Source organism: Aotus nancymaae, unplaced genomic scaffold (assembly GCF_030222135.1).
Source record: "Aotus nancymaae isolate 86718 unplaced genomic scaffold, 86718_ANA_hifiasm-v0.15.2.pri h1tg000059l, whole genome shotgun sequence".
Lineage (NCBI taxonomy): Eukaryota > Metazoa > Chordata > Mammalia > Primates > Aotidae > Aotus > Aotus nancymaae.
In genome coordinates this window covers 5491930-5519744 of record NW_026988473.1, presented here as the reverse complement: position 1 = coordinate 5519744, position 27815 = coordinate 5491930, and the positions used below count along the sequence as shown (strand labels likewise).

Below are 27815 nucleotides of genomic sequence, written 5' to 3'. Positions count from 1 at the left end.
TAACCAATAGCTCCTGTATTTTACAGCTGAGGAGGGGATTAAGTGATTGAGACGCGTAAAGTGCTTAGAATGGAGCCCAGCACAGATCAGTGGGCAGCGGATGGCGGTGCTCTCATGGACCCAGTGGGCTCAGCCCTGTGCCATCTGCACTGCAGTTGTGAGTGGGCCCATGATGGCTTCCACTCGAGAGGGGAGTAGGCAAAGCAAACACACGAAGGCGACCGACCGCAGAGTGGAACCCTGCTGTGGGAGGAGGATGGGGGCTGCTTTACAAGAGAAAGGACTTTTCTTTTTTTTGAGACAGGATCTCACTTTGTCATCCAGGCTGGAGTGCAGTGGCGTGATCAGAGCTCATTGCAATCTTGCACTCCTGGGCTCAAGCGATCCTCCTGCCTCAGCTTCCCTTGTTGCTGGGACGACAGGCGTGCTCCATCGTGCAAAGCTAATTTTTGGATTTTTTTGTAGAGGTGAGGTGTCACCATGTTGCCCAAGTTGGTCTTGAACTCCTGGGCTCAAGCCATCCTCTTGCCTCCATCTCACAAAGTGCTGGGAAGCTACTTGGGAGGCTGAGGCAGGAGAATCGCTTGAACCACAGAAGCAGAGGTTGCAGTGAGCCAAGATCGCACCGTTGCACTCCAGCCTGGGCAACAAGAGGGAAACTCTGTCTCCAAAAACAAAAAAACAAACAAAAAACAAAGTACTGGGAGTGCAGGTATGAGCGACTGTGCTGGCTCATGAGAAAGGAGTGGTTGAGAGACCAGTATGGGAGAAGGGACTGGTGTTGGAAAGGGTGTGTGCGTATGTGTGAATGTGTGTGTCTGAATGTGAGCATGTGTGATTGTGTGTCTGAATGTATGAGTGTGCAAGTATGTGTGACTGTGTGTGTCTGAGTGTGCGTGTGACTGTGTGACCATGCGAGAGTCTGTGAATGAGTGGGTGAGCATGTGTGAATGTGTGTGTGAGCATGTGTGAATGTGTGTGAGCATGTATGAATGTGTGTGAGCATGTTTGTGTGAGCATGTGTGAGCATGTGTGAATATGTGTGTGAATGCATGAGTGTGCAAGCATATGTAAATGCGTGAGTGTGAGCATGTGTGAATGTGAGCGTGTGTGAATGTTAGCATGTGTGAATGTGTGAGCATGTGAGTGTGAGCATGTGTGAATGTGTGTGAGCGTGTGTGAATGTGAGCATGTGTGAATGTGACCATGTGAGTGTGAGCATGTGTGAATGTGTGTGAGCATGTGAATGTGTGAGAAGCATGTGAAAGCACGTGTGAATGTGAGAAGCATGTGAATGTGAGCATGTATGAATGTGCATGTGAGCATGTGTGAGCATGTGTGATGTATGTGTGAGTGCATATTTGTGTGAGCATGTTTGAGTGTGAGAGCATGTGTGACTGTGGACATGTGAATGTGAGCATGTGTGAATGTGCATGTGAGCATGTGTGAGCATGTGTGGTATATGTGTGAGTGCATATGTGTGTGAGCATGTTTGAGTGTGTGTGAGCGCATGTGTGACTGTGGACATGTGAATGTATGTGAGCATGTGTGAATGCATGGAGCATGTGTGAATGTGTAAGCATGTGCGAATGTGTGTGTCAGTGTGTGTGAATGTGTCAGTGTGTGTGAATGTGTGAGTGTGTGTGTGAGCATGTGTGAATGTGAGTGTGTAGGGAGTTGAGGAGGGTGTGACTCAGATGTTGAGTTCCAGGCTGAGGCATGGGCAATGCAGAGGTGCGGAGTAGGGGAGAGTGATTGAGCAACCAGCGTGGCCAGAGCAGAGGGAGGAGGAAGGATGAGGTCAGGGTGATGAGGGGCCCCTCTCCAGGGCCTTGAAGGTCATGGTGAGCGGGTGAGTCACCAAAACACAGGGAAAAACCACTGGAGAGCTTTAAGCTGGACAGGACCATGAGCCAGGCAGTTTCTGAATGACAAAGTGTGGGGTGGAGGGGTGAAAGCTGCCTGGAGGAGGACTGGGGCTTGTGGTCCAGCATGGCTTGGAAGTAGAGGGAGAGGCGCAGCGCGTGCCCCTGGAGCATGGGAGTGTCTGGGGAGAACAGGAAGGGAGAGCCGGCCAGTGTCAGGTAGTAGGGGCTGGGCTGGGCCTTGGTCTTCAGTTGGGGGACCCCAGGCCCTGCAGGCTGCACTCTGAGTCGTGGGCACCCGGATGGGCACTGGGTAGGCGGCCCTGGGCCCCACCCTTCCTGGCTGTGGCTTCCCACTGCCTCCTGCCTCCTTGGGACCACTGCCCTGGGCACGACTGCTCTAGTCCAACCCCAGCTCCACTGTTTTCACCCTCGAGTGGTGGGTGGGGAGGCGCCCTCTTCTCAGACACTTGGTGCACACCCAGCACCAGAGCGTCAGCTGCCCACAAGGCTTTGCAGGCTGTTTTCGTTTTTTGAGCCTGGGGCCCTGAATCATCTGGTTAGAGAGCTGGGCCCCAGCCAGGCCACAAGGGTGCCAGGCCACGAGGGGTGCAATCTTGGCTCACTGCAATCTCCACCTCCCAGTTTCAAGCGATTCTCATGTCTCAGCCTCTCACCTGGCGCCTGCCACCATGCCTGGCTAATTTTTGTAATTTTTAGTAGAGACGGGGTTTCTCCATATTGGCCAGGCTGCTTGAACACCTGACCCTCAGTGTTGGGATTACAGGCGTGAGCCACTGTGTCTGGCTTCTTATGTACTCTTGACATTGTTTTTTTTCTTGAGACAGGATCTTGCTCTGTTGCCCAAGCTTGAGTGCAGTAGTGTGATCACAAGTCACTGCAGCCTTGATCTTCCTGGCTCAAGGGATGCTCCCACCACAGCTTCCTGAGTAGCTGGGACCACAGGGACCCACCACCATGCCCAGATAATTTTTTAGTTTTTTTCATACAGATGGGATCCTGCTATATTGCCCAGGCTGGTCTCTAACTACTGGGCTCGAGCGATCTTCCTGCCTCGGCCTCCCACGTAGCTTGGATGACAGGCGTGAGCCACCACACCCAGCCTCATTCTTGACATTTTTGATCATGTGTACATATCTTAAAAATTCTTTTTTTTTTTGAGACAGAGTCTTGCTCTGTCGTCCAGGCTGGAGTGCAATGACACGATTTTAGCTCACTGGAACCTCCACCTCCTGGGTTCAAGCAATTCTCCTGCCTTAGCCTCCCAAGTAGCTGGGATTACAGGTGCCCACGACCACGCCTGGCTAATTTTTTGTATTTTTAGCAGAGACGGGATTTCACCACGTTCGCCAGGCTAGTCTTGACTTCAAGTGGTCTGCCTGCCTCAGTTTCCCAAAGTGCTGAGATGACAGGTGTGGGCCACCGCGCCTGGCCTGAAAAAAAATTTCAAGGGAAAAATCCAGGGACCACTTCCACCCTTTTAAGAACACCCCTCAACACCTAATTGAGCCTCGGAATCCCCAGATCTCACCGTCAGCTGATGAGGGGAGCCCCTCTCTGGTCTCCCACTCCTCCCGGCAGACTCCCTCTGCCTGGCTCAGCTGAAGCGAGTCAGATAACCAGATGGAGGTGCAGCCAGGCTTGTCTGGCGTGAGGGATGTGAGACTGATAGAGACACGGCCCTGCCCCTGAGGCCTGAGGAAGGGTGTGACTCAGAGATCTTGAGCAAGACGGAGGCCCTCAGCCACCAGGTGAGCCTCTGTCACGGCACTTGGCTAACCCTGCTGCGCCCGCCCAGGACAGGTGCTCCTGAGGGATGCCTGCGCAGCGCGGATATGCAAATAGGAATAAGCTTTGCTGAGTGGACTGATGCTTGATATTATTATTGTTATTTTACCATTATAAAATAATTTATTAAAATTCTGGAAGGGATGGGTCAGGTGTGGTGGCTCACGCCTGTAATCCCAGCACAGTGGGAGCCTGAGGCAGGTGGATCACTTGAGGTCATGAGTTTGGAACCAGCCTGGTATACATGGTGAAACCCCGTTTCTACTAAAAATACAAAAATTAACCAGGCGTGGTGGTGGTGAGTGCCGGTAGTCCCTCGGGAGGCTGAGGCATGAGAATTGCTTCAACCCAGAGCGGAGATTGCGGTGAGCTGAGATTGCACCACTGCACTCCAGCCTAGGCAACAGAGTGAGTAAGATGCTGTCTCCAAAAAAAAAAAAAGATAGCTGGGCATGGTGGCTCATGCCTGTAATCCCAGCACTTCGGGAGGCCAAGGTGGGCTGATCATGAGGTCAAGAGATTGAGACCATCCTGTCCAACATGATGAAAATCCATCTCTACTAAAAACAAAAATTAGTTGGGTGTGGTGGCGAGCACCTGTAGTCCCAGCTACTCGGGAGACTGAGGTAGGAGAATCACTTGAACCCGGAAGGCAGAGGTTTCAGTGAGCTGAGATCGCGCAGCCTGGCAACAGAGCAGGACTCTGTCTCAAAAAAAAAAAAATCAGAAAGGGTTAATTCAGCATAGATTTTTTTTGTGGGGGGCGGGGGATACAGAGTCTCACTCTGTCACCCAGGCTGGAGTGCAGTGGCATGATCTCAGGTCACTGTAACCTCTGCTTCCTGGGTTCAAGTGATTCTCCTGCCTCAGCCTCCTGCATAGCTGGGACTACAGGCATGTGCCATGACACGGCTAAATTTTGTATTTTTAGTAGTGATGGGGTTTCACTATGTTGGCCAGGCTGGTCTCGAACTCATGACCTCAGGTGATCCGCCTGCCTTGGCCTCTCAAAGTTCTGGGATTACAGGTGTGAGCCACCTCCCTGGGTTTTTTTTTGTTGTTGTTGTTTGTTTGTTTTTGAGACTAAGTTTTGCTTTCGTTGCCCAGGCTGGAGTGCAATGGTGCAATCTCAGCTCACTGCAATCTCTGCCTCCTGGGTTCAAGCAATTCTTCTACCTCGGCCTCCGGAGTAGCTAGGATTACAAGCCCATGCCACCCCACCTGGCTAATTTTTGTGTTTTTAGTAGAGTCGGGGTTGGCCATGCTGGTCTCGAACTCCTAACCTCGTGATCTCCCCACCTCAGGCTCCCAAAGTACTGGGATTACAGGCGTGAGCCACTATGCCCGGCCTGGTATAGAATTAAAAAAAAAAAAAAACTTTTTAGATTCAGGGCTATGCGTGTGGCTTTGTTACATAGGTAAACTCATGCCATGGGGGTTTGTTGAATGGATTATTTTGTCACCCAGGTATTAAGCCCAGTACCCAATAGTTATTTTTCCTGCTCCTCCCACTGTGCCCCTCTCCAGGCTTAAGTAGACCCCAGTGTCTGTTGTTCCCCTCTTTGTGTCCGTGTGTTCTCATCATTTAACTCCCACTTATGAGGGACAACATGCGGTGTTTGCTTTCCTGTTCCTGCTTTAGTTTGCTAAGAATAATGGCCTCCAGCTCCATCCATGTCCCACAAAGGACGTGATCTCTTTCTGTTTTATGGCTGCATAGTATTCCGTGGTGTATATGTACCATATTTTCTTTCTCTTTTTTTTCTGAGACGGAGTCTTGCTCTGTTGCCCAGTCTGGAGTGCAGTGGCATGATCTCAGCTCACTGCAACCTCTGCCTCCCGGGTTCAAGCGATTCTTTTGCCTTAGCTTCCTGAGTAGGTGGGATTAAAGGTGCCTGCCAGGACACCTGGCTAGTTTGTATTTTTTTTTTTTTTGATACGGAGTTTCACTCTGTCCCCCAGGCTGGAGTGCAGTGGTGCGATCTCGGCTCACTGCAACCTCTGTCTCCCGGTTTCAAGTGATTCTCCTGCCTCAGCCTCCTGAGTAGGTGGGATTACAGGTGTGTGCCACCAGCTAGTTTTTGTATTTTTAGTAGAGATGGGGTCTCCATGTTGGTCGAACTCTTGACCTCGTGATCCACCCGCCTCGGCCTCCCAAAGTGCTGGGATTATAGGCATGAGCCACCACGCCCGGCCTAATTTTTGTATTTTTTAGTAGAGACAGGGTTTTGCCATGTTGGCCAGGCCAGTGTCTTGAACTCCTGATTTCAGGTGATCCGCCTGCTTCAGCCTCCCAAAGTGCTGGGGTTACAAGCTTGAGCCATCTCGCCCAGCCTGTACCACATTTTCTTTATCCTGTCTACCTTTGATGAGCATTTTGGTTGATTTTATTATCATTTTTAAGAGGTGGGGACTTGCTCTGTCACCTGGGCTGGAGTGCAGTGGTGTGATCATAGCTCACTGTAGCCTCCAACTCCTGGGCTGCAGCAATCCTCCCACCTCAGCTTCCAGAGTCGCTGAGATTACAAAAGTGAGCCACCACGCCTGGCTTGGATCCTTGATATTATTAATACTAAAGATAATAATCAGGCCAGGCGCGGTGGCTCACACTTGTAATCCCAGGATGTTGGGAGGCTGAGGTGGGCAGATCACCTGAGGTCAGGAGTTTGAGGCCAGCCTGGCCAACATGGTAAAACCCCATCTCTTCAAAAAAAAAAAAAAAAAACACAAAAATTAGCCAGACATGGTGGTGTACACCTGTAATCCCAGTTGCATGGGGGCTAAGGCAGGAGAATTGCTTGAACCCAGGAGGTTGAGGCTGAAGTAAGCTGAGATCACTCCAGCCTGGGCGATAGGGGGAGCCTCCATCTCAAAAAAAAAAAAAAAAAAAAAAAATGATAATAATCACTCCCACCCAGGGACATTTAATGAAGGCTTGTGGGGTTAAGTTACTTAACCTCTCTGTTCCCTCCTTTGTAAAATGGAGATAATCCATAGTCCTTATTTCACAGACTAGTCGAGAGCCAACAAGTTAGTAAGTGTAAAGCACTTACAACCGTGTCTAGCTCAAGGAAAGCCCGTGTTTGCTACGATGTTATCATCATTATACAGATTTCATCAAATCTAAGATGTTGGCCTGGCGTGGTGGTGCACGCCTGTAATCCCAGCACTTTGGGAGGCCAAGGCAAGCGGATTGCTTGAGACCAGGAGTTTAAGACCAGCCTGGGCAACATGGTGAAACACCATCTTTACAAAAAATACAAAAATTAGTCCAGCATGATGGTGCATGTCTGTGGTCCCAGCTGCTGGGGAGGCTGAGGTGGGAGGATCCCTTGAGCCAGGGAGATCCAGGCTGCAGTGAGCTGTGATTGCATCACTGCACTCCAGCCTTGGTGACAGAGAGAGATCCTGTTTAAAACAAAAACACTAAGATGTCATTGATTATAAAAATGTCACTAAGAAAAAAGAATGCTGCCAGTTAACGATGTCCCAAGGTTCTTTCATCACTAGAATTTTTCTTTTATATTTCCCGAAAGAGCTCTGTTTGACTTAAATGTAGATTCGCATCATATATAATTCTCATGCACACATAAAAAGGATAATAGAAGCAAAATAAATTGGTTACCACGTTCAGAAAACTCCTTCACATTTAGAGTTCGACTCCTGTGAATCATTTGGTCTGAGAGTCATGATGTCTGAGTCTTCCTGCCACCTCCTCCTCTGAGCCCTTGAGAATTCTAGGGAGAGCGGCAATGCTCAAAACATTCTATAAAACAGCCGTACACCAGCCAGGAGCTCTGAAGCCAGCTTTGCAATTGTGCAGAGGAAGTAGAGCTGACTTTTTACTCCACTTTGGGAGTATCACTGACAAGCCTGGTTCCCTTCCCCTGGGGTTTCCCACCATTTAGGTCCCAGGGCTAAAAAGGGATCCGATTTTGCCCCTAGGGTTTTCTTCCAAGCTGCTGACACTCTTCTGAAGGATTTGATGCTGGCGCTTTTGAAGTGAAGGTCATGACAATGATGTTGGGACTGCAGCTGGCCAGACAGCAACTGTACCATGTCAACTCACTTCAGAGATAGAGGATTTGACCTTACCTGGAGCTGAGACCAAAAATAAATAAATAATAAATAAATAAAAACAAAAAAGAAAAAAGAGGAAAAAGAAATAGAGATGTAAAGTGTGGGCTGCCTGCGGCGGCTCATACCCTGTCATCCCAGTACTTTAGGAGGCCAAGGTGGGAGGATCACTTGAGCCCGGGCATTCGAGACCAGCCTGGGCAACATAATGATACTCTGTCTCTACAAAATACAAGCAAAAAAGTTAGCCAGGGGTAGTGGCACACACCTGTGGTCTCAGTTACTCAGGAGGCTGAAGTAGGAGGATGGCTTAAGCCCAGGAGGTTGAAGTTGCAGTGAGCTGTGATCTTGCCACTGAATTCCAGCGTAGGTCACAGATTTTTTTTCTCTTAAAAAAAATGTGAAATGTCAACATTGAGCATCTCGGAACAGATAAAACATGCATAATTTCCCATCTTTTTTTTTTTTTTTTTGAGATGGAGTCTTGCTCTGTTGCCCAGTCTGGAGTGCAGTGGCGTGATCTTGGCTCACTGCAACCTCTGCCTCCCAGATTCAAGCGATTCTCCTGCCTCAGCCTCCCGAGTAGCTGGGATTACAGGTACCCTTCACTGTGCCCAGCTAATTTTTGTATTTTTTAGTAGAGACCGGGTTTCACCATCTTGGCCAGGCTGGTCTCGAACTCCTGACCTTGTGATTCACCCATTTTGGCCACCCAAAGTGCTGGGATTACAGGTGTGAGCCACCTCGCCCGGCCAATTTCCAATCTTTGTACTGACCATGCTTCCAGCTGCCTCAGAGTAGTGGCGCATTCTGTTCCTGCTGCCTGGAGTACCCTCCCTTCCTCTCCACTTTGCCCTGTTAACCCAGCCATCCCTGATCTCAGGCTTTCTCCAGGATGCCTTCCCTGATCCTACTGCCAAGGTCAAATCCCCTCCCCTTCATAGCACCTAATACCGCTACAACCATCTCGAGTGTGCAGAGAATGGGGTGGGGTGAGTTCACCGGAGCAATGCTCCCTTCTGTCTGGGGTTCAGGGGAGGCTTCTTGGAGGGGCATCTGAACTAGGCTTCCCAGGCCGGGGATGTGGTTTGGATTGGTTTGAGAAATATCGAGGGGAAAGGGAAGGATGCTGCAGTGAGTGAAGCCTGGCATTTGGGAAGATGGGTGTGTGGGTGCCCAGACTCACCACGCAAGGCCCAGAGCCCTTTTGAGGCCCTTGAAGGTCCTAGGCTGGAGTCATCCTTTCCCATTTCAGTTTGATAAAAACAAGGCCCAGAGAGGTGAAGGACTGTTCCGCCATAGCCCGTGGAGCCAGGACAGCTGTGGCCCTTCCCCCTGCCAACCTCTGGGCCTCCAGCGGAGATGCTGGGAGGATGCAGGGAGGTGAGGTGGGGGCTGAGTTACAGGCCCGCCTGCACCCGGAAGGAGGAAGCTGCACGGGGTGTCTGTGGCTGGCCCCCGGGATCCCCCACTCAGGGACTTCCTCTTCCTCTCCCCGCAGGTGCAGCTGCCACAGCGAGACAGGCACCCTCACACGGGCATGGAGGGGGGCAAGGCGCCCAGGCTCAGAGACTTCCTGAGTGGAAGTCTGGCTACCTGGGTGAGGGGCAGGTGGCAGCGGGTTGGGGAGGGGAAATGAGCCCCAGCCACAGGCTGGTGTTGGGGCTGGCTCGGGGAGGGTGGGGCAGAGCCAGGCCGGAGGGGAGGGCTGGGTTCAAGTGTCGGGGATGGAGATAAGGGAGGGAGGGTGGGCTGTGGTGAGGGAAGAGGGGCCAGAGGCACTCAGAGGACGGGTCGGGTGGTGCTTGGGCTCACTAGGGCAGGCCGGAGGGGCTCAGGGTTCACTCTGCTGGTCGGCCGACCCCTCTGGGCTCCTCACAGGCGCTGGGACTGGCCGGGCTGGTGGGGGAGGCGGAGGAGTTGGAGGGGGAAGAAGAGGAAGAGGAGGAAGAGGGGCCCCTTTGCCCGGAGAAGAGGTTCCTGCGCCTCAGCGATGGGGCCCTGCTCCTCCGGGTGCTGGGCATCATGTAAGGGGCATCGGGCGGGGGCGGTGGCAGAGAAGGATCTGAGGGGAGGGGAAGCTGGTGGGCGGAGCCTGATGGGCAGTGGGCGGGGCTCGAGGGACGGTGGGCGAGGCCTGTCGACAGGAGGCGGGTCCTCGATGCCACCTCCCTCCCATAGTGCCCCCAACTCCCGAGGGGGACCTCGGATGCTCAGGGGCCATGACGGGCCTGCTGCCTGGCGCGTGTGGAACCTGCACCACCTGTGGGGTCGACTGAGGGACTTCTACCAGGTAAGGGGTCTCAAGGGAAAGGCAGAGACAGGAGGGAAGGGGAGCTTCTTTGGGAAGGCCCCTCATAGTCTGCCCCTCTGACTCCAGGAGGAGCTGCAGCTGCTGATCCTATTGCCACCCCCAGACCTCCAGACACTGGGGTTTGACCCCCTCTCAGGTGCTCGCCCCACTCACCCACTCCTGCCTATGCCCCCGCACTACCCCCCCACCCTGCCCAGTTAACCCCTTGGGGCATGTGCCCTGCAGAAGAAGCGATGGAGCAGCTGGAATGCGTTCTTCGGCTACTGCTGGGGGCATCAGTACAGGTGAGCCGGTGGGGGAAGGGAAAATTAGGGTCGAGCTTTGGTGACAGAGGAGGGAGATCCTGCTCCAGCTCCCATTCCTGTCGCCCTTCCCCTTCCTCAGTGTGAGCACCGGGAACTCTTCATCCGCCACATCCAGGGCCTCAGTCTCGAGGTCCAGAGCGAGCTGGCCGCTGCCATCCAGGAGGTACTGAGGCGGGTCGGCCGCCCAGACTGGTATGGCATCTGGGACGCCCTTGCCACACCGCTTCTTCCACTGAACTGCTCTCCCTGCGTCCCAGGTGACCCAGCCGGGGGCCGGCGTGGTGCTGGCACTGTCTGGGCCAGAGCCTGGGGAGCTGGCACCTGCCGAGCTGGAGATGCTGTCCCGGAGCCTGATGGGGATGCTGTTGAGACTGGCACGGGAGCGTGACCTGGGGGCCCAGGTAGGGGCAGGAGGGGCATCGTGGCTGGAGGACCATCACGGAGCCGGTTGTGCAAGGGAGATGGAAGCTAGGGGCCCAGGTATGGGGTTGTGGTCTGAGGTCTCGGGACTATCACAATCAGATGGCCCAAGACCCCAGATCACAACCCCATGACTGGTATTGTGGTTGGGGGTCGATGTGCAGAGGCACTGAATAAGTTAGTTCTGACCCTTGACCCCTGACCTCCTATAGCGGCTGGCTGAACTGCTGCTGGAGCGAGAACCCCTCTGCTTGAGGCCTGAAGTTTCCTCTAGGGCTCCCGCCGAGGGTCCCTCGCACCACCTGGCCCTGGAGCTGGCCAACGCCAAGGCTCAGCTGCGGCGTCTGCGGCAGGAGCTGTGAGTGTGCGCAGCCTGGGAAGGGGACTAAATGGAGAGGGGCAGGTTAAGCCTGGATGGGACCCTAGCCCTGGTGGCTATGGAAGAGATCAGGCCTGGGAAGGGCTGGGGGTCGTGGATCCCAGACCCTCTCCAGCTGCTCCTTCTCTCCAGGGAGGAGAAGGCAGAGATGCTGCTAGACTCCCAGGCCGAGGTGCAGGGTTTGGAGGCCGAAATAAGAAGGCTCCGCCAGGAGGTGCGCTCAGATGTTCCCCGCCACCGCGGCATTCCCTGACCTCCCTGCACCCGGTCCCACTGCCTGCCTCTCAACCTGGCTCCGTCCCGTCCCTAATCCCTCCGGCCCGCGGCTGGCTATTCCCAGCTCCACACTGTCTGGTCCAGGCCCAGGCGCTGTCAGGACAGGCCAAGCGGGCCGAGCTGTACCGCGAGGAGGCAGAGGCGCTGCGGGAGCGGGCCGGCCGCCTTCCCCGCCTGCAGGAGGAGCTGCGGCGCTGCCGCGAGCGGCTGCAGGCGGCGGAGGCCTGCAAGGGCCAGCTGGAGGTGAGGCGGGGGCGGGACCGCGGGGCGGGGCATGCGCGAGGGGGCGGGCCAGGAGGAGGGGCGAGATTGTGTCCCGAAAATAGAGAAGCAGGTTCTCTGGTGGGGACAGTCACGGGTGGAGAAAAGGGTGAGGAAAAATGCTGGGAGATGGCGTCTGGGAAAGTGCCTCCAGAGGATGGGGCAGGTGGAGGGGAGAGGTGGGGCTGTGTAGGTGATGCAGCCTTGGAAGGAAGGCGGTTCCTGGGGAGAAGGGACGAGGCATGCACAGACGGGCGGGGCATGCACGGGGGCGGGGCATGCACAGAGGGGCGGGGCATGTACAGAAGGGCGGGGCATGTACAGAAGGGCGGGGCATGTACAGAAGGGCGGGGCCAGGGGCGAGGGAGAAAGTACCTGAAAAGACCCTGGAAAGAAGATACAAGGGATGGCGGGGCCTAGAGACTTATGGGGTGCAGCGTGGGGGAGGGAGGCAGAGTCTGTGACAGGCCGTGGGGAAGGAGTTTGGGACCCCCAGGCCCTGGAGTGCATAGGGTCGCATGGCCCACCTGTTCTCCCTGGTCTCCCACCAGGAGGAGCGAGTGCTCTCAGGGGTGCTGGAGGCTTCCAAGGCGCTGCTGGAAGAGCAGCTGGAGGCTGCCCGCGAGCGCTGCGCCCGGCTGCACGAGACTCAACGCGAGAACCTGCTGCTGCGGACCCGGCTGGGCGAGGCCCATGCGGTGAGGTCGCCAGAGTGATCCCAGCTGTGTTGCCCCGTCACCCCCATAACCCCACTGATCTCCTAGGGGTGTCTAGTGATTCGTGCAGCCTCCACTCTCGGTGACCTCTAGTGACCCTCCGGCCTACACACTCGGCCTGGCCATGGTGTGGAGGGCTTGTCTGACCCTGCCCTCGCCCCCAGGAGCTGGACTCTCTGCGGCATCAGGTGGACCAGCTTGCCGAAGAGAATGTGGAGCTGGAGCTGGAGCTTCAGCGGAGCTTGGAGCCACCCCCGGGTTCCCCTGGGGAGGGTGAGGGACCCCAGTGGAAGGGCTGGGGTAGGGGCTGCCTGTGCTTTCCAGCAGCTGTACTGGGGAGAGCCTCTGACTTCCTCCCTTCCCTCAGTCCTCTGGGGCGGTATGTGAGGAGCCAGGGAGTAAAGGAGGGGTCCTGACCTCATCTTACACCCCCAGCACCCCTGCCAGGAGCAGTCCCCTCACTGCAAGATGAGGTGAGGGAAGCAGAGGCCCGGCAGCTGCGCATGCTGGAGAGGGAGAACCGGGAGCTTCGAGGGCTGCTTCAGGTGCTTCAAGGGCAGCCAGGGGGCCAGGTGAGTCCCCTCCCACAGCGTCCTGGCTGGCTCCTCCCCTAGTCTATCCCTGGGCCTGACTGTCCCTCTCCTTTGCCCTCAGCACCCTCTGCTGGAGGTGCCGAGCAAGGACTCCATGCTGCCGGGCCTGGAGGAGGCTCCCCGGACTCCTGTGGCCTCCGACCACAGCCCCCAGGGCTTCGTTCAGAAGGCGAGGGATGGAGGCCCCCAGATCTTGGACTTGGCTCCTCTGGCATTAGACTCAGTGCTCAAGGGGTCAGCTGAGTGTCCCCAGGCACCAGATTCAGACCCGCAGGAGGCAGAGAGGCCTCTTCAGGCAGCTGCCCTGGACCCCCACACCTCAGACTGGTCCCCTCAAGAGTCAGACTCTGCTGTGGAGACACAGGCGTCCCTGGAGAAGGCTGGCCACAGCTCCTCCCTCCAGGGCCCTGCCTCTGTGACCCCCCCACAGGGTCCAGGAACCAAAATTCAGGCCCAGCAATTGCTGGGAGGAGGGACTGAGGGAAGAGAGGCTCCCCAAGGCGAGTCAGTGCCTGAGGCCCAGGAGTTGAGACAGGAGGGCCCTGAGCACAAGCCAGGGCCTTTGCAGCCCAGCCCTGTGAAGCTGGAGGAGCAGGAGGGCCCAGGTCAGGATCTGGACCTGGCCACGGGACAAGCAGAGGCCAGAGGGCATGACCAGAGGCTGGAGGGGATGGTCGGGGACCCAGCCCAGCAAAAACCACAGCGGAAGTCAGAAGAGGCTCTTGAGGTCCAGGCCTGGGAGGGGCCAATCCCAGGGGAGAGCCTGGCCAGTGCTGTCGCAGAGCAGGAGGCCCTCAGAGAGGAGGTGACACAGCTGAGGAGGAAGGCTGAGGCCCTTGGAGCGGAGCTGGAAGCCCAGGCCCAAAAGCTGGAGGCCCAAGGCATGGAGGCTGCCCGCCTCTCCAAGGAGCTGGCCCAAGCTCGAAAAGCAGAGGCCGAGGCCCACCGGGAGGCAGAGGCCCAGGCCTGGGAGCAAGCCCGGCTGCGGGAGGCAGTGGAGGCTGCCCGCCGGGAACTGGAGGCTGCGTCCCGGGAGCGGGAGGCACTGGCGGAGGCCCTGGCAGCAGCGGGCCGGGAGCGGAGGCAGTGGGAGCGTGAGGGGTCCAGGCTGCGGACCCAGTCGGAGGCTGCTGAGGAACGGATGCAGGCGCTGGAGCGCGAGGGCCATCAGCACCTGCAGGAGGCCAAGAGGGAGCGCCAGGAGAAGGAGGCCCTCCAGGGGGTAGGTCAGGTTGGGGCTCACAGCCGGGGTAGGGAAGCAGGTTCCAGGCTGTTGGGAGTTACTGATTCCATCAGCAGCTGCTCGGTGTGTGCCTGCCCAGCACCGAGCTGGGGCTGGAGGTAGAAAGGCCAAGTCCACCCCTGCCTTCCAAAGGTGTGCCTGGACTGGGGTGCCGGGCCACGTCCACTGCCTGATGGGGGCGCTTTGGGAGGGGTGGGACTGCCTAGTGCATATCTTGGCTCTCTGCCTGCAGCAGTTGGCTCACCTCCACCCCAAGCCTCCTTCTGTAAAACAGGGCTGCTATTCTTAGCCACCTGGGCTGGTCTTGGGGACGACCTCGGGAGACAGTCGCTGTAAAGGTCTGGTTCATGCCGGGAAAGGGCATGTTGTAAGTGTTCAAGCACTGGTTCTTCAGAGCAAGCGCTATGAGAGCCTGTGGGAGGGCGAGCTGATGCCCAAGAGGAGGCAAGGAGGCTTTCTGGAGGAGTGACCAAAGTGTCACTAGGTCGGGAAGGACATTTTGTCCAGAGGGAATGGCATGTACAAAGATGAAGGCATTAAAGATGCTCAGAGGCCGGGTGCGGTGGCTCATGCCTGTAATCCCAGCACTTTGAGGGGCGGAGGCGGGCGAATTACTTGAGGTCAGGAGTTTGAGACCAGCCTGGCCAACATAGTGAAACCCCATTTCTACTAAAAATACAAAAATTAGCCAGGCGTGGTGGCTTGTGCCTGTACTCCCAGCTTCTCAGGAGGCTGAAGCAGAAGAATCGCTTGAACCCAGGAGGTGGAGATTGTGGTGATCTGAGATCCTGCCACTACACTCCAGCCTGGGTGACAGGGTGAGACTCCATCTTAAAAAAAAAAAGAAGAAGAATACATAAGTCATCCGGGTGTGGTGGCAGGCACCTGTAATCTCAGTTACTTGGGAGGCTGAGGCAGGAGAATTGCTTGAACCTGGGAGGCAGAGGCTGTAGTGAGCTGAGTTGGTGGCACTGCACTCCAGCCTGGGCAACAGAGTGAGACTCTGTCTCAAAAAACAAAAACAAAAACAAAAACCAACCAACGGAACAAAAAAAGACTCGGGTCCCAGGAGGAAGGGGAGATGAGGGCCACCTTCGAAGGTATTGGCCCTCCTTCCCCAGGCAGGGAAAACCGGGGCAGAACGGTGTGGGGCTGGGCTTGAGGAGGGTCACCTTGGTGGGGAGGGGAGCTTGGAGCCATCAGGAGGCAGTGGCCACCATGTAAGTGGCAGAGGAGGCTGGCTAGGGCAGCATGGGAGTGTGGGTGAGAGAAGGCCTGGACATACTTTTTTTTTTTTTCTTTTGAGATGGAGTCTCACTCTGTTGCCAGCCTGGAGTGCAGTGGCGTGATCTCAGCTCACTGCAACCTCCACCTCCCTGGTTCAAGTGATTCTTCTGCCTCAACCTCCTGAGTAGCTGGGAGTACAGGCACACGCCACCATGCCTGGCTAATTTTTGTGTATTTTTAGTAGAGATGGAGTTTTGCCATGTTGGCCAGGCTGGTCTTGAACTCCTGACCTCAGGTGATCCACCCACCTTGGCCTCCCAAAGTGCTGGGATTACAGGTGTGAGCCACCGTGCTGGGTCGATACACTTTTACTTATTCATTTTAACATGTTTATGGGCATATTCTTGGTGCCAGGCCCTGTACCAGGCTCTGGGCACACAGTGGTGACCAGCAAGCTCACACTCCAGTGTTTGGGTGTGGCTTCAGCTTCCTTCCAAGCTAAGGAAGGAGTTAGGGCCAGGCGCAGTGGCTCACGCTTGAGGCCAAGGTGGGTGGATCACCTGAAGTCAGGAGTTCAAGACCAGCTTGGCCATGATGGTGAAACCCCATCTTTAAAAAAAAAAAAAGGAGTTAGGGCTTTGCCATGGGGGATTGGGCAGCCACTGAAGGCTCCCCAATGAGCAAAGTGGTCAGGTCTGCATGTGAAAAGGCACCGGGAAGGGTGTTTGGGTCCGTGGGTCCCCGTGCTAGGGACCTGTGAGACTGCAACACAGGTGAGGAACTGAGTCCTCCGTGCAGGCAGTTTCCAGTTCCATCTCTCTACAGAAAAGGACCCTGAAATTCAGGGAGGAAGAGTAATTTGCTCAGAGACCTCTCATGAGGATGAGGGTTGGGGAGCACACTGCTGCTGGGTAGACGTGGGGTCAGGCGTTGTGCAAGACATGCCCAGGATAAGGGGGTTCTGGCGAATGTGACAGGGAAGGTGCGAGGCCGTCTCTGGGGTCCACTCTGTGGGTGTGGCTGAGAGGCTGTCTGTCCAGGCGACCTGCCTACGTTCCAGCTGTGTGGCTTGGGGCAAGTTACTTAACCTCTCTGAGTCTCAGTTTTCTCTCCTGTAAAACCGGAATAAAAATTGTACCTGCCTCAGGCCAGGCGTGGTGGCTCATGCCTGTAATCCCAGCACTTTGGGAGGCCGAGGTGGGCGGATCACGAGGTCAGAAGATTGAGACCATCTTGGTCAACACAGTGAAACCCCATCTCTACTAAAAATACAAAAAAATTAGCCAGGCATGGTGACACATGGCTGTAGTCCGAGCTACTTGGGAGGCTGAGGCAGGAGAATCGCTTGAACCCGGGAGGCGGAGGTTGCAGTGAGCCGAGATCGCACCACTGCACTCCAGCTTGGGTGACAGAGCAAGACTCCATCTCAAAAAAAAAAAAAAAAAAAGCAAACAAAAAACTGTACCTGCCTTGCAGGATTCTGTGAGATAAGGAGTGTAGGGAGACTGGGGCAGTGCCTGGCACCTAGGATGGGCCTGTTTCCATGGGAGGCAATGCCAGCAGTGAAGGTGAGGGTAGGGCTGGTCGGCTGGAAGAGCCGACTCCAAGGACCAAGAGGGTGGGAGAAGCTGGGGACACGGGGAATTTTGTGAGATTTCCTGGTTGGAGCAGGAGAAGGTGGCTGGCCAGGGGGAGGTCGGGGAACCAGGGGCCTCTCAGGTTGTTCACTGGGTGCAGAAGCCTCCCAGGCTGTGGTGGTGGTGGGGTCCTAGGAGGGCTGTGGCCAGGCCCCGAGGAGGGCAGGGCAGGAGCTGGGCGGGAGGTTCTTGTCACCGTGCTGCCTACCCCAGTACTTGCGCTAGGGGCTGCCAGCCAGCCAGGCAGCAGCGCCTCATGGGACTTGTAGTTTTCCAGGGAGAGGTGGTGCCCATGGGTGTTAGGAGGTGCAGTGCCCCTGGATCAAGGCCTGGGTTCTGTTATGATGCCTGGAAAGTAGTTTTCAGCGGCAAGGCTTGTAGGCTTGGCTTCCGGGGCAGGATTTGGCAGGCAGCTGGTCAGGGGCAGCTGTCCCCGAAGCTTCATCCTGCCAGGGCCCCACGTGGCAGAATGGTTTGGCCCCCAGAGTCAGAATGGGCCTCCCCGTCCCCTTCCAAAGTGGTGCAGCCCAACTGTCAAAGGCCACACATCACCTGGCTGGCAGCATTCTGGCGTCCCCCTGCCCTCGAGCCCCACTGCCAACCCCTGGGTTTCTGTCCCACCAGCCCTCCGTGGCCTTCTCCCTGTAGCTGAGGACTCTCACCAGACCTGCCTCTGCTAAGCCCCTCTAGCTGTCTAGCTGTCACATGGCCGGGGTGGCAGCCCGCCGGGTGCATCCACCTTTCACTGTGCACATGAAGAACCGTGGGCTTAGAGAGGTGACAGCGCTTGCCCAGCGTGTGTCTCTGACTCCAGTGCAGGAGCCTTCTTCACATCCTGCCAGCCTTATGACCCCTAGCTCTCTCATGCCCAATTTCGAGGGCACCAGGCTTTGCTCCCATTTTATAGATGGGGAAGTAGAGTCCAAAGGGTTAACGATGTGTGCCCAGGATGGCAAGTCAAGGACAGAAAGGCAGCTCTCCCGGCTCCTTGGCCTCTGTCTCTGGCTGTCCCCTGCTTTCTTGCTCTGAGTCTGCTCTGCCTGCCCTCAGGAGCTGGAGAAAGCCGTGGTGCGGGGCAAGGAGCTGGGGGCTCGGCTGAAGCAGCTGCAGCGTGAGCTGGAGCAGGCGGCTCTGGAGCGCCAGGAATTTCTGCGAGAACAGGAAAGCCAGCACCAGAGGTGGGGACAGGGCTGAGGGGGAAGAGTGAGGGAGGCAGGGGTGTGGGGGGCGAGGATGGGGCGGGGCTGAGGGGGAAGAGTGAGGGAGGCAGGGGTGTGGGGGGCGAGGGCGGGGCGGGGCTGAGGGGGAAGAGTGAGGGAGGCAGGGGTGTGGGGGGCGAGGGCGGGGTGGGGCTGAGTGCCAAGGATTCTCCTGGCAGGTACCAGGGCTTGGAGCAGCGTCTGGAAGCTGAGTTACAGGCAGCAGCGACCAGCAAGGAGGAGGCGCTGATGGAGCTCAAGACCAGGGCCCTGCAGCTGGAAGAGGAGCTGTTCCAGGTGACTGCCGGCCTGGGAGCTGGGGACCATGCCACTTCTCCCTCCATCCCATGAGCACACGCCAGGGTTACCTGTGCTCCTGGTCTCGCCCCTGGATTCTTGCCTAGCTATGTGCCTCACTCCCCATGTGGGGCCGCTTGCAGGGAGCACTGTGCTGGGAGTCAGGTGGCCGCGTGGCCTTCTCCGGGGCTCATTTTCGCCATTCTGCACATGGACAGAACTGCTGTGGGTGCCTGCTCACCTGGGGTCCCCTTGCCTAGGGAGCTCAGTGCTTGGCATGATGGAAGCCAGCGATGATTTCTGAGGCCCGGGCTGCATGCAGGCTCCGTATGGAGGATGGGGTGGTGGGGGGCCCAACCCGAGGCTGCCATCCTCAGGCAAGAAAACAGGTGATGACAACTAGGTGCCAGGGGCTGTGAGGAGGCCGTGCAGGGGTTTGGGAGAGTGGCACCCAGCAAGATACCCAGCAGGCGTCTGTGAGGTCAGTCAGGGAAGGTTTTGTGGAGAAGGTGGGGTCGAAACAGGCTTAGAGGAGGCTGCACGCAGTGGCTCATGCCTGTAATCCCAGCACTTTGGGAGGCCAAGGCGGGTGGATCACCTGAGGTCAGGAGTTCGAGACCAACCTGACCAATATGATGAAACCCAGTCTCTACTAAAAATATAAAAATGAGCCAGATGTGGTGACCCACACCTGTAGTCCCAGCTACTCAGAAGACTGAGGCAGGAGAATTGCTTGAACCCAGGAGACAGAGATTGCAGTGAACCAAGATCACACCACTGCACTCCAGCCTGAGCAAGACCATCTCAAACAAAACAAAACAAAACAAAACAAAACCAAAGAGGCTCAGAGGAGCAGTAGGATGAGAGGCGTTATGAGCAGAAGGCTCTGCCGCAGACGGAGAGAAGCTGAGAAGGGCAGTGTGGAGACGGAGCTTCGGGAACCAGGAGTGGGACATGTGGGATCCGGGGGAAGGTGTGGGATGGGGGTGGGGTGGGCCGGGCTAAATGCTGCTGGTGGGGCAGGTTCATGAGCCTGGGTCCTTGCAGCATCCCTAAGCCACTGCGGCTGCCCCGCGTGACCTCCCAGGGACTCTCCTTGCAGCTGCGTCAGGGCCCTGTAGGGCTGGGGCCCAAAGGGTGTGCTGAGCCTCAGCTGGTGGAGACCCAGAACGTGCGGCTCATCGAGGTGGAGCGCAGTGTGAGTGTGGGCCGGGGTTGGCCTGGGGGGTGCCCGGTGCAGCGTGAGTGTGGGCCTGTGGTGGGCCTGGGAGGTGCCCCGTGCAGCGTGAGTGTGGGCCCGCGGTGGGCCTGGGGGGTGCCCCGTGCAGCGTGAGTGTGGGCCTGCGATGGGCCTGGGAGATGCCCCATGCAGCGTGAGTGTGGGCCTGTGGTGGGTCTGGGGGGTGCCCGGTGCAGCGTGAGTGTGGGCCCGCGGTGGGCCTGGGGGGTGCCCCATGCAGCGTGAGTGTGGGCCTGCGATGGGCACTGGGGGTTGCCCCTGCCACCTGGCTACTGCTAACCCCCACTTCTGGGCAGAATGCGACTCTGGTGGCAGAGAAGGCAGCTCTGCAGGGGCAGCTGCAGCACCTGGAGGGGCAGCTGGGGAGCCTTCAGGGCCGTGCTCAGGAGCTGCTGCTGCAGAGCCATCGGGCGCAGGAGCACAGCAGCCGCCTGCAGGTGGGTGGCGCCCAGGTGCCTGTCCCTGCCCATGTACTGCCCCCTGCCCCTTTTGGATTGTTCCGTGCCCTTTTCCTACACTAGCTGCCAACCAGCTGCCCCACCTCTTCCCCAGTGGCATTTATCCTTGTCCTCTGACCCCAGCCACCATTTCACACCATCCTCCCTGCCGCTGCCTCCTCCTACCTGCTGCCAGCCCCCACATCTGCACCCATGTCGCCCTGCCCTCTCACCGTCCCAGCCCTCCCCTCCACAGGGAGCCATAGTCCCATCCTGCCCTGCGCCCCTCCCGGACAGCCTGGCCCAGCCAGCCTCCCTGCCTCTCCCCAGCCACCCATCAGCCTCTGGCCGGGCCTTGCGCTGCCTGCTGTGCTCCCAGCCCTCTGCCTCTTCCACGGCTCTCTCCTTGTCCTGGGCCCTGCCCTCTGCCCTTAGCCCCCCGCCCGTCATCCACTTTCCAGCTGGGGTTTCCTCCCCAGCAGCCCCTGCCTCCCTCCTCTGCCCTAGGCCGAGAAGTCTGTGCTGGAGGTGCAGGGCCAGGAGCTGCACCGGAAGCTGGAGGCGCTGGAGGAGGAGGTGCGGGCGGCCCGAAGGTCCCAGGAGGAGACCCGCGGGCAGCAGCAGGCCCTGCTTCGGGACCACGAGGCCCTGGCACAGCTGCAGCGGCGGCAGGAGGCCGAACTAGAGGGACTGCTGGTGCGGCACCGAGACCTCAAGGCCAACATGCGGGCGCTGGAGCTGGCCCACCGGGAGCTGCAGGGCCGGTGAGCATCCCCAAACGCCTGGCTCCTCCCTGGCACCCCCCACCTGCCAGTGCAGACTCCCCTCGCCAGGTCTGACCCCCACCGAGAAGCACCTCCACCTCTGCTCTGTGGCGCCCCGGCCACTGCTATGTGCTCTGGGGTAGCTGCACCCCCCAAACTTCTGGGTTGGGCTCACTGTGGGGCTCACCTCTTGGGTATGGTGGGCACCTGGCATGGCATTCTGCTCGATGGCATTCCTTGGGGGGGGCTATCCTTAGGAGGTGACAGACCCTCCCCAGGTCCAGGTAGTCCAGCTGCCTGCTTGCTGTGGCCACAGGTTCACGCAGCCCTTCAGCCCCTTATCCATCCCAGGCATGAGCAGCTGCAGGCCCAGCGGGCCAGCGTGGAGGCACAGGAGGTGGCCCTGCTGGCAGAGCGCGAACGCCTGATGCAGGACGGGCATCGGCAGCGCGGCCTGGAGGAGGAGCTGCGGAGGCTTCAGAGCGAGCACGACAGGTGCCTGCCCGCCGCAGCCCCTAGCGTCTCTCAGTGGCCCCATCCCCAAAGCGGGTTGGGGGTGTGGGGTCATGCCTGGCCTCCCCTCCCCAGAATAACTCCTCTGGCCAGCATTTGGTCTGGGGACCCAGGGCCCTTGGAGAGCAGCTCTCCTTGCCTCTGAAGGGCTCAGATGCTGCTGGCAGAGGTATCTCGGGAGCGGGGTGAGCTGCAGGGCGAACGCGGGGAGCTTCGGGGCCGGCTGGCGCGGCTGGAGCTGGAGCGGGCACAGCTGGAGATGCAGAGCCAGCAGCTGCGAGAGTCCAACCAGCAGCTGGACCTGAGTGCCTGCCGGCTGACCACGCAGTGTGAGGTGTGGCTGGGGCCTGGAGGAGGGGGTGGGCGTGGCTAGGGGGTGTGGGTCTAGAGGGGTCAGAGGAGGGGAGGGGAGCTGAGGTTCAGGCAGGGAGGGGGTCAAAGAAGGGGAGTGGGGCTGGGGCTTGCGCAGGGAGGGGGTCAGAGGAGGGGAGGGGTGCTCTGACCCCCAAGCCTAGACCCAGGTGGTCCTGAACTGGGTCCCATCCCCTGACCCGTGCTGCCTGCTGCCAGCTATTGACACAGCTTCGGAGTGCCCAGGAAGAGGAGAACCGGCAGCTGCTGGCTGAAGTGCAGGCCCTGAGCCGAGAGAACCGGGAGCTCCTGGAGCGCAGCCTGGAGAGCCGGGACCACCTACACCGGGAGCAGCGGGAGTACCTGTGAGTGGGAGGCCTGGGAGCTGGGTGCGGCCTGCATCCCCTTCGGGTGTTCCTGGGGAGACCCCCATGGACAGGTTTGGAGCTGGCCTCCCACATCGGTCGGATCTGTGGCACGGCTGGACCAGCACGTCCTCGTTGCTACGTGTGCCATGCTCCTGCCTTGGCTTCCCTGGGCCTCATGCCCACCGCTCCCCTCTCACTCCTGCCAGGGACCAGCTTAATGCCCTGCGCCGTGAGAAGCAGAAGCTAGTGGAGAAGATTATGGACCAGTACCGCGTGCTGGAGCCTGGGCCCCTGCCCCGGACCAAGTGAGCAGCCTTGTCACCTCCCTCGGGCTGGAAACCCTGCAAACCTCTGCCCCTGCCCTGCCCTCTGACGCCAGGCCCCATGAAGGTCAACCTGGTCTTTGCCGTCCCCAGGACACCCTCTGCTCCCTCCCTCCTCCCTGTCCTGATGCCCTCTTGTGTCCTCTTGCCCCCAGGAAGGGCAGCTGGCTGGCAGACAAGGTGAAGAGGCTGATGCGACCCCGGCGGGAGGGGGGCCCCCCTGGGGGGCTGCACCGGGGGGCCGATGGGGCTGGCAGCACCGAGAGCCTGGGGGGCCCCCCGGAGACGGAGCTTCCCGAAGGCAGGGAGGAGGATGGGACAGGTGGGTCTGGGGGTCAGGTGGCCAGGATGGCCCCTGCCCTACATCCCCTGCCCCCGCCTTGGTGCCTGCCTCACTGCCTGGCCTGCGTGCATGCCCCCATTGGCCTTCTCTGAGGCCTGCCCAGCCTGCCCTGATGCCACCAGGGGCTCTTCGTCCTGGGCCCTGCAGGGTTGCCCTGGGCCCCCACCTCCCTCCTACCTGTGCTGTCCCCACCCAGCCTGCCCCATCCGCAGCGGAGCCCAGGATCTGGGAGGTGCAGAGGACCTCGGGAGAGGTCACTGATCTAGACTGCAGATGAGGAGACTGAGGCCCGGGGAGGGGAAGCTCCTTGGCCAAGGTCATGCAGTGAGTTAGTGTCAAGGCCGGCACAGGGCCAGCCTCCTGCTGCCCCCTCATTTGCCTGGCTCCTCCCCCACCTCTGCACCTCCCCTCCTTGACTCTGGGCAGCCTCACCCACTGGCCCCTCCACTCCACCCAACCCCTGCTCCTCTGACCCCCTCCCTGCATGAGCCTCAGCCCCCCTCCCCTCTTCTGACCCCCTCCCTGCATGAGCCTCAGCCCCCCTCGCCTCCTCTGACCCCCTCCCTGCATGAGCCTCAGTCCCCCTCGCCTCCTCTGACCCCCTCCCTGCATGAACCTCAGTCCCCCTCCCCTCCTCTGACCCCCTCCCTGCCTGAGCCTCAGCCCCCATCCCCTCCCCTTCTCTGACCCCCTCCCTGCATGAGCCTTAGCCCCCTCCCCTCCTCTGACCGCCTTCCTGCATGAGCCTCAGCCCCCCTCCCCTCCTCTGACCCCCTCCCTGCATGAACCTCAGCCCCCCTCCCCTCCTCTGACCCCCTCCCCGCATGTGCCTCTTTCAGGGGTCCCTTCCCCGGCACCCATGCGCCGGGCCCAGAGCTCCCTCTGCCTGCGGGATGAGACCTTGGCAGGTGGGCAGCGGCGGAAACTCAGCTCAAGGTTCCCGGTGGGGCGAAGCTCTGAGTCATTCAGCCCTGGGGACACCCCCAGGCAACGGTTCCGACAGCGTCGTCCAGGCCCCCTGGGGGCACCCATCTCCCAGGGCAAAGGTGAGTGACAAGGGTCACTGTCCCAGCAAGCCCCTGATCTCTGTGGACCCACCAGCTCCTTGGGGGAGGCAGCTTCCTTCTTGTTCCCCGTATCTCCTGCAAGCCTGTCCACTTCCACTCTGACCCGGGGCGAAGTGGTTGCCTTGTGCCTCACAGGACCTGGTGTGAGATGGGGGAGCTCCGTGGAAACCCTCCAGGAGCACGAAGCAGACGCCAGCCGAGAGGGTGAGTGGGGCCTGCGGAAGGATGGGGCTCTTTGTCTGCCCGGGGCCCCTGACAGATGGCATTAATCCATTCTCTCATTTGACAACGATGCTTTACCAAGTGCCAGGTGACATGCCAGCAGGGGACACAGCAGGGAACGTTCTGGTGTGAGGAGGCAGATAGCAAACAATTTGCCTAAAAATAATTATTATCTACAACAGCCCCGTCCACTAGAAATATGGTGTGAACCACACAATAATTTTAAGTTTTCCAGTGGCCTCATCAGAAAAAGTGAAAAGAGACAGTACAATGAATTTTGATAACATTTAACTCAATGTGCCTATGTGGTTACCATTTCAGCATGTAGCCGGCATAAAAATCATGAATGAGCTATTTATTAGACATGATTTTTTTTTTTTTAAGACGGGTTTCACCATATTGGTCAGGCTGGTTTTGAACTCCTGACCTCAGGTGATCCGCCCGCCTTGGCCTCCAAAGTGCTTGGATTACAGGCGTGAGCCACCACGCCCGGCTATTAGACATGATTTTTTCTTTCTTTCTTTTTTTTTTTTTGACGGAGTTTCTCTCTTGTTGCCCAGGCTGGAGTGCAATGGCATGATCTTGGCTCACTGCAACCTCGGTCTCTTGGGTTCAAGCGATTCTCCTGCCTCAGCCTCCCGAGTAGCTGGGATTACAGGCATGTGCCACAGTACCTGGCTAATTTTGTATTTTTAGTAGAGACTGGGTTTCTCCATGTTGGTCAGGCTGGTCTCGAACTCCAGACTTCAGATGATCCGCCTGCCTCAGCCTCCCAAACTGCTGAGATTACAGGTGCGAACCACCACGCCTGACCAGACATGATTTTTTCATATAAGTCTTTGGCACTTTAGAGGCCGAGGCAGGCAGATCACTTGAGGCCAGAAGTTTGAGACCAGTCTGGCCAATGTGGTGGAATCCCCTGTCTACTAAAAATACAGAAAGTAGCCAGACATGGTGTCCCATGCCTATAATCACACCTATTTGGGGGGCTGAGGCAGGAGAATCGCTTGAATCCGGGAGGCGGAGGTTGCAATGCTCTGAGATTGTGCCACTGCACTCCAGCCTCAGTGACAGAGTGAGACTGTCTCAAAAACAAAACCCAAAAAAGCATAGTAGGTCTTAGCGGAACATCACAGGCCAGCCCCATCTCACCTGCTCAGCTCCGCCCGGGGCAGCTCAGCCCTAGACTCCGATCGACCATCAGGAGGCGCTAATGCTCTGGGAAGAAAGGAGAGCTGGGGAGGGGTCTGGAGCTCTGGTCTGGCTGGCTGGAGTTTTAGTAACTAGGGTGCTGGGGTGGGCCTTGGAGAGGAGGGGAAGTTGGAGCAAAGACTCGGGAGGAGGGGGAGAGTTTGTCGTGTGGACTACCTGAGAACAGCATTCTGGGGAGAGGGAACCGTGGAGGGAAGCCCTGGCCTGTTTGAGGACTGGTGGGCGTGGGGCAGGTGGAAGGGGGAGGTATTGGCGGGTGGGGAGTTGGCAGAAGATTCGAAGGCCTGTGGGCCTCCTGGGACTCTGGGAGTCCTCCTGAGGGAGGTGGGTCTGAGCTGAGCCTTTCCCTCTAGGCCCTGAGGTACAGGAACCGGAGAAACGTCCTCTCGCCCCGTCCCTCAGCCAGTGACACTGTGGGGACAGGGGGTTTGGGAGCACAGCCCTCTCCCCGCTGGAGTGTCAGCAGGGGCCCCAGGCAGCCCAAGAGCTCAGGGAGCCAGGGCCCCCTCGGGGAGTCCTTGGACAAGGAGGCCTGGGCCCAGAGATGGAGCTGGGATGAGTGTGTGGACGGGGGGGACCGCTGGCCCCCATGAGCCACTCCAGGCTGGGGTTCTGGCTCTTCCAGGAGGTTCCCGCTGAGGCGGTGGTCTCTGGGGGATCCACCAGCTGAAGGAGGCTGGCAGGAGTCAGCAAGAGAGCCCCCGGCCCAGGCCAGGAGGGGAGCTGAGTCCCAGTGCCAGGGGACTGTGGCCTGGGCTGACCTTGAGCCTTAGCTGGGACTTGAGGGGCATGAGAATAAAGCTGAACTGCAGCTACCTGAGTCTTGCTCTGTCTGCTGGCCGCGTCGGGTTCCCCGGTTGGCAGGGATGTGTGACCAGAGGACCCCTGCCTGTATGGGGCAGCACAGGGCTTTCTTCAGCGGCTTGGCCAGTCTGCCGGCCAAAGCCCGGATGTCCTGGTGACATGGAGAGGGCATGGCATCCTGGGTAGCCAGCAGGGATTGGGGTCGAAGATCTGGGCTCAGGGATGTGACCCACCCCCACCCTCTCCCAGGGCACCCTCTTCTCTCCATTTGCATCTTCCTCCTCCCCATCACCCCTCCTTCACCCCTCCCCATCACCCCTCCTTCACCCCTCCCCATCACCCCTCCTTCACTCCTCCTCATCACCCCTCCTTCACCCCTCCCCATCACCCCTCCTTCACCCCTCCCCATCACCCCTCCTTCACCCCTCCCCATCACCCCTCCTTCACCCCTCCCCATCACCCCTCCTTCCTTGAGGTTGAGCCGGTCCCCAGGGAGTTCACGGTCCAGTGGGGCATCACTTAATGCCAGGGGCTGCCATGAGGGGTGGGAGGGACACTGGCTCTCTGATCAGGACTTCTAGCATGGTGCCTGGGAAGGGGGGCAATTAGGCTAGGGTGCAGAATGTGAGTCAGGGTACCTGGGGCCGCCCAGGGAGGGTGGGGCTGCCCGGGCCTGAGATGAGGCAGCTTGAACTTGGGGAGTGCAGAGCTGGGAGGGGTGGCCCATCCAGCCTTCCCAGTGTGACCTGCAGCAGCCTGAGTCCCTCCTCCTCTCAGCCAAGGCTTCACAGGACAGGGGTGTGGGGTGGGCCCCCTGGCCTCCAGCTGGCAGAGGAGCTGAGAGCCCCTCCCCACTGGCCTCAGGGGGTGGGTTCTCATGGCTGTCCCACTGTGCTAGGTGGCCTGTTGGTGGTCAGGAAGGGGAAGGCAGGAAGAAGAGGGAGCAGAGGCTCAGAAGGACCAGTCAGCAGGAGCCCTGGGCCTCATGGGGAGGGGCAGTCCCGTGTGGTGCTGATAGCCCTTCTTGAGACCTACTCAGGGCTCTAAGCTGAGTACTGCACCGAGCTAGGAGACCACAGGGGCAGAACACACGGGATGCAGGTGGCACGTAGTGGGAGCTGCACAGTGGCTGGGGCTGCCGTGCTTCTGCAGGCCCCATCTACAGAGAACTGGTCAGAAAGCTGGCCACCCCTCCTGACCATGGGGTCCCAGGCTTGGCTCCAGCCCCCCACTCGGTGACAAGTCTCCTCCTTGTAAAGGCCAGTCTGCTGGGGAGAGGGACCTGGTTGGCCACCCCTGGGACGATGGAGTGGGGCGGGCCCCACTGCCTGAGAGCTGAGTGACTTCCCCTCTCAGTCTGCCCAGCACCAGGGCCCAGGCTACAGGAGTGAGAGGTGCCCCGGGGAGGAGAGATGTGAGGGGGGAGAGGTAGGAGGGGGAGAGGTTCGGCCTGAGCCTGCCAAGGGGACTATGTCTGCGTTTCCCTCCTCGCTGTGGTCGAAAGCATGAGGTCACACATGAGGCTGCTGGGCTGGGATTTTTATGTAGTCCTT

At 58.5% G+C, this 27815-nt stretch overlaps 1 protein-coding gene and 1 long non-coding RNA gene across 2 annotated transcripts; one reads left to right on the top strand and one right to left on the bottom strand.

Moving 5' to 3' along the window:
• Positions 1-6902: 6902 nt before the first annotated feature.
• On the bottom strand, positions 6903-9206 carry LOC135270068 (uncharacterized). The gene is made up of 3 exons (XR_010338289.1): positions 8938-9206; positions 8020-8139; positions 6903-7775 (listed from the first exon to the last, which is right to left on the bottom strand). It is a non-coding gene; the product is annotated as an uncharacterized LOC135270068 (long non-coding RNA).
• A 76-nt stretch (positions 9207-9282) lies between these two features.
• Positions 9283-26605, top strand: CCDC88B (coiled-coil domain containing 88B). Its single transcript, XM_012463080.2, has 27 exons — positions 9283-9351; positions 9633-9778; positions 9933-10044; positions 10132-10201; positions 10291-10349; positions 10450-10533; positions 10628-10771; positions 11003-11148; positions 11302-11383; positions 11530-11688; positions 12258-12404; positions 12587-12695; positions 12858-12994; positions 13077-14237; positions 18173-18300; positions 18501-18618; positions 19721-19816; positions 20155-20295; positions 20803-21059; positions 21411-21554; positions 21720-21906; positions 22143-22288; positions 22498-22596; positions 22770-22936; positions 23797-24003; positions 24160-24228; positions 25812-26605. The coding sequence occupies exons 1-27, from the start codon at positions 9292-9294 to the stop codon at positions 25865-25867; spliced, it is 4431 nt and encodes a 1476-aa protein (XP_012318503.2). The 5' UTR covers positions 9283-9291; the 3' UTR covers positions 25868-26605.
• The last annotated feature ends 1210 nt before the right edge of the window (positions 26606-27815 follow it).

Coding starts and splice junctions, on each gene's coding strand:
- CCDC88B (XM_012463080.2), top strand. CDS start 9,292: ATGGAGGGGGGCAAGGCGCCCAGGCTCAGAGACTTCCTGAGTGGAAGT. Junction 10,350..10,449: donor TGCTGGGGGCATCAGTACAG/GTGAGCCGGTGG, acceptor CCCCTTCCTCAG/TGTGAGCACCGGGAACTCTT. Junction 22,597..22,769: donor GGGCCCCTGCCCCGGACCAA/GTGAGCAGCCTT, acceptor TCTTGCCCCCAG/GAAGGGCAGCTGGCTGGCAG.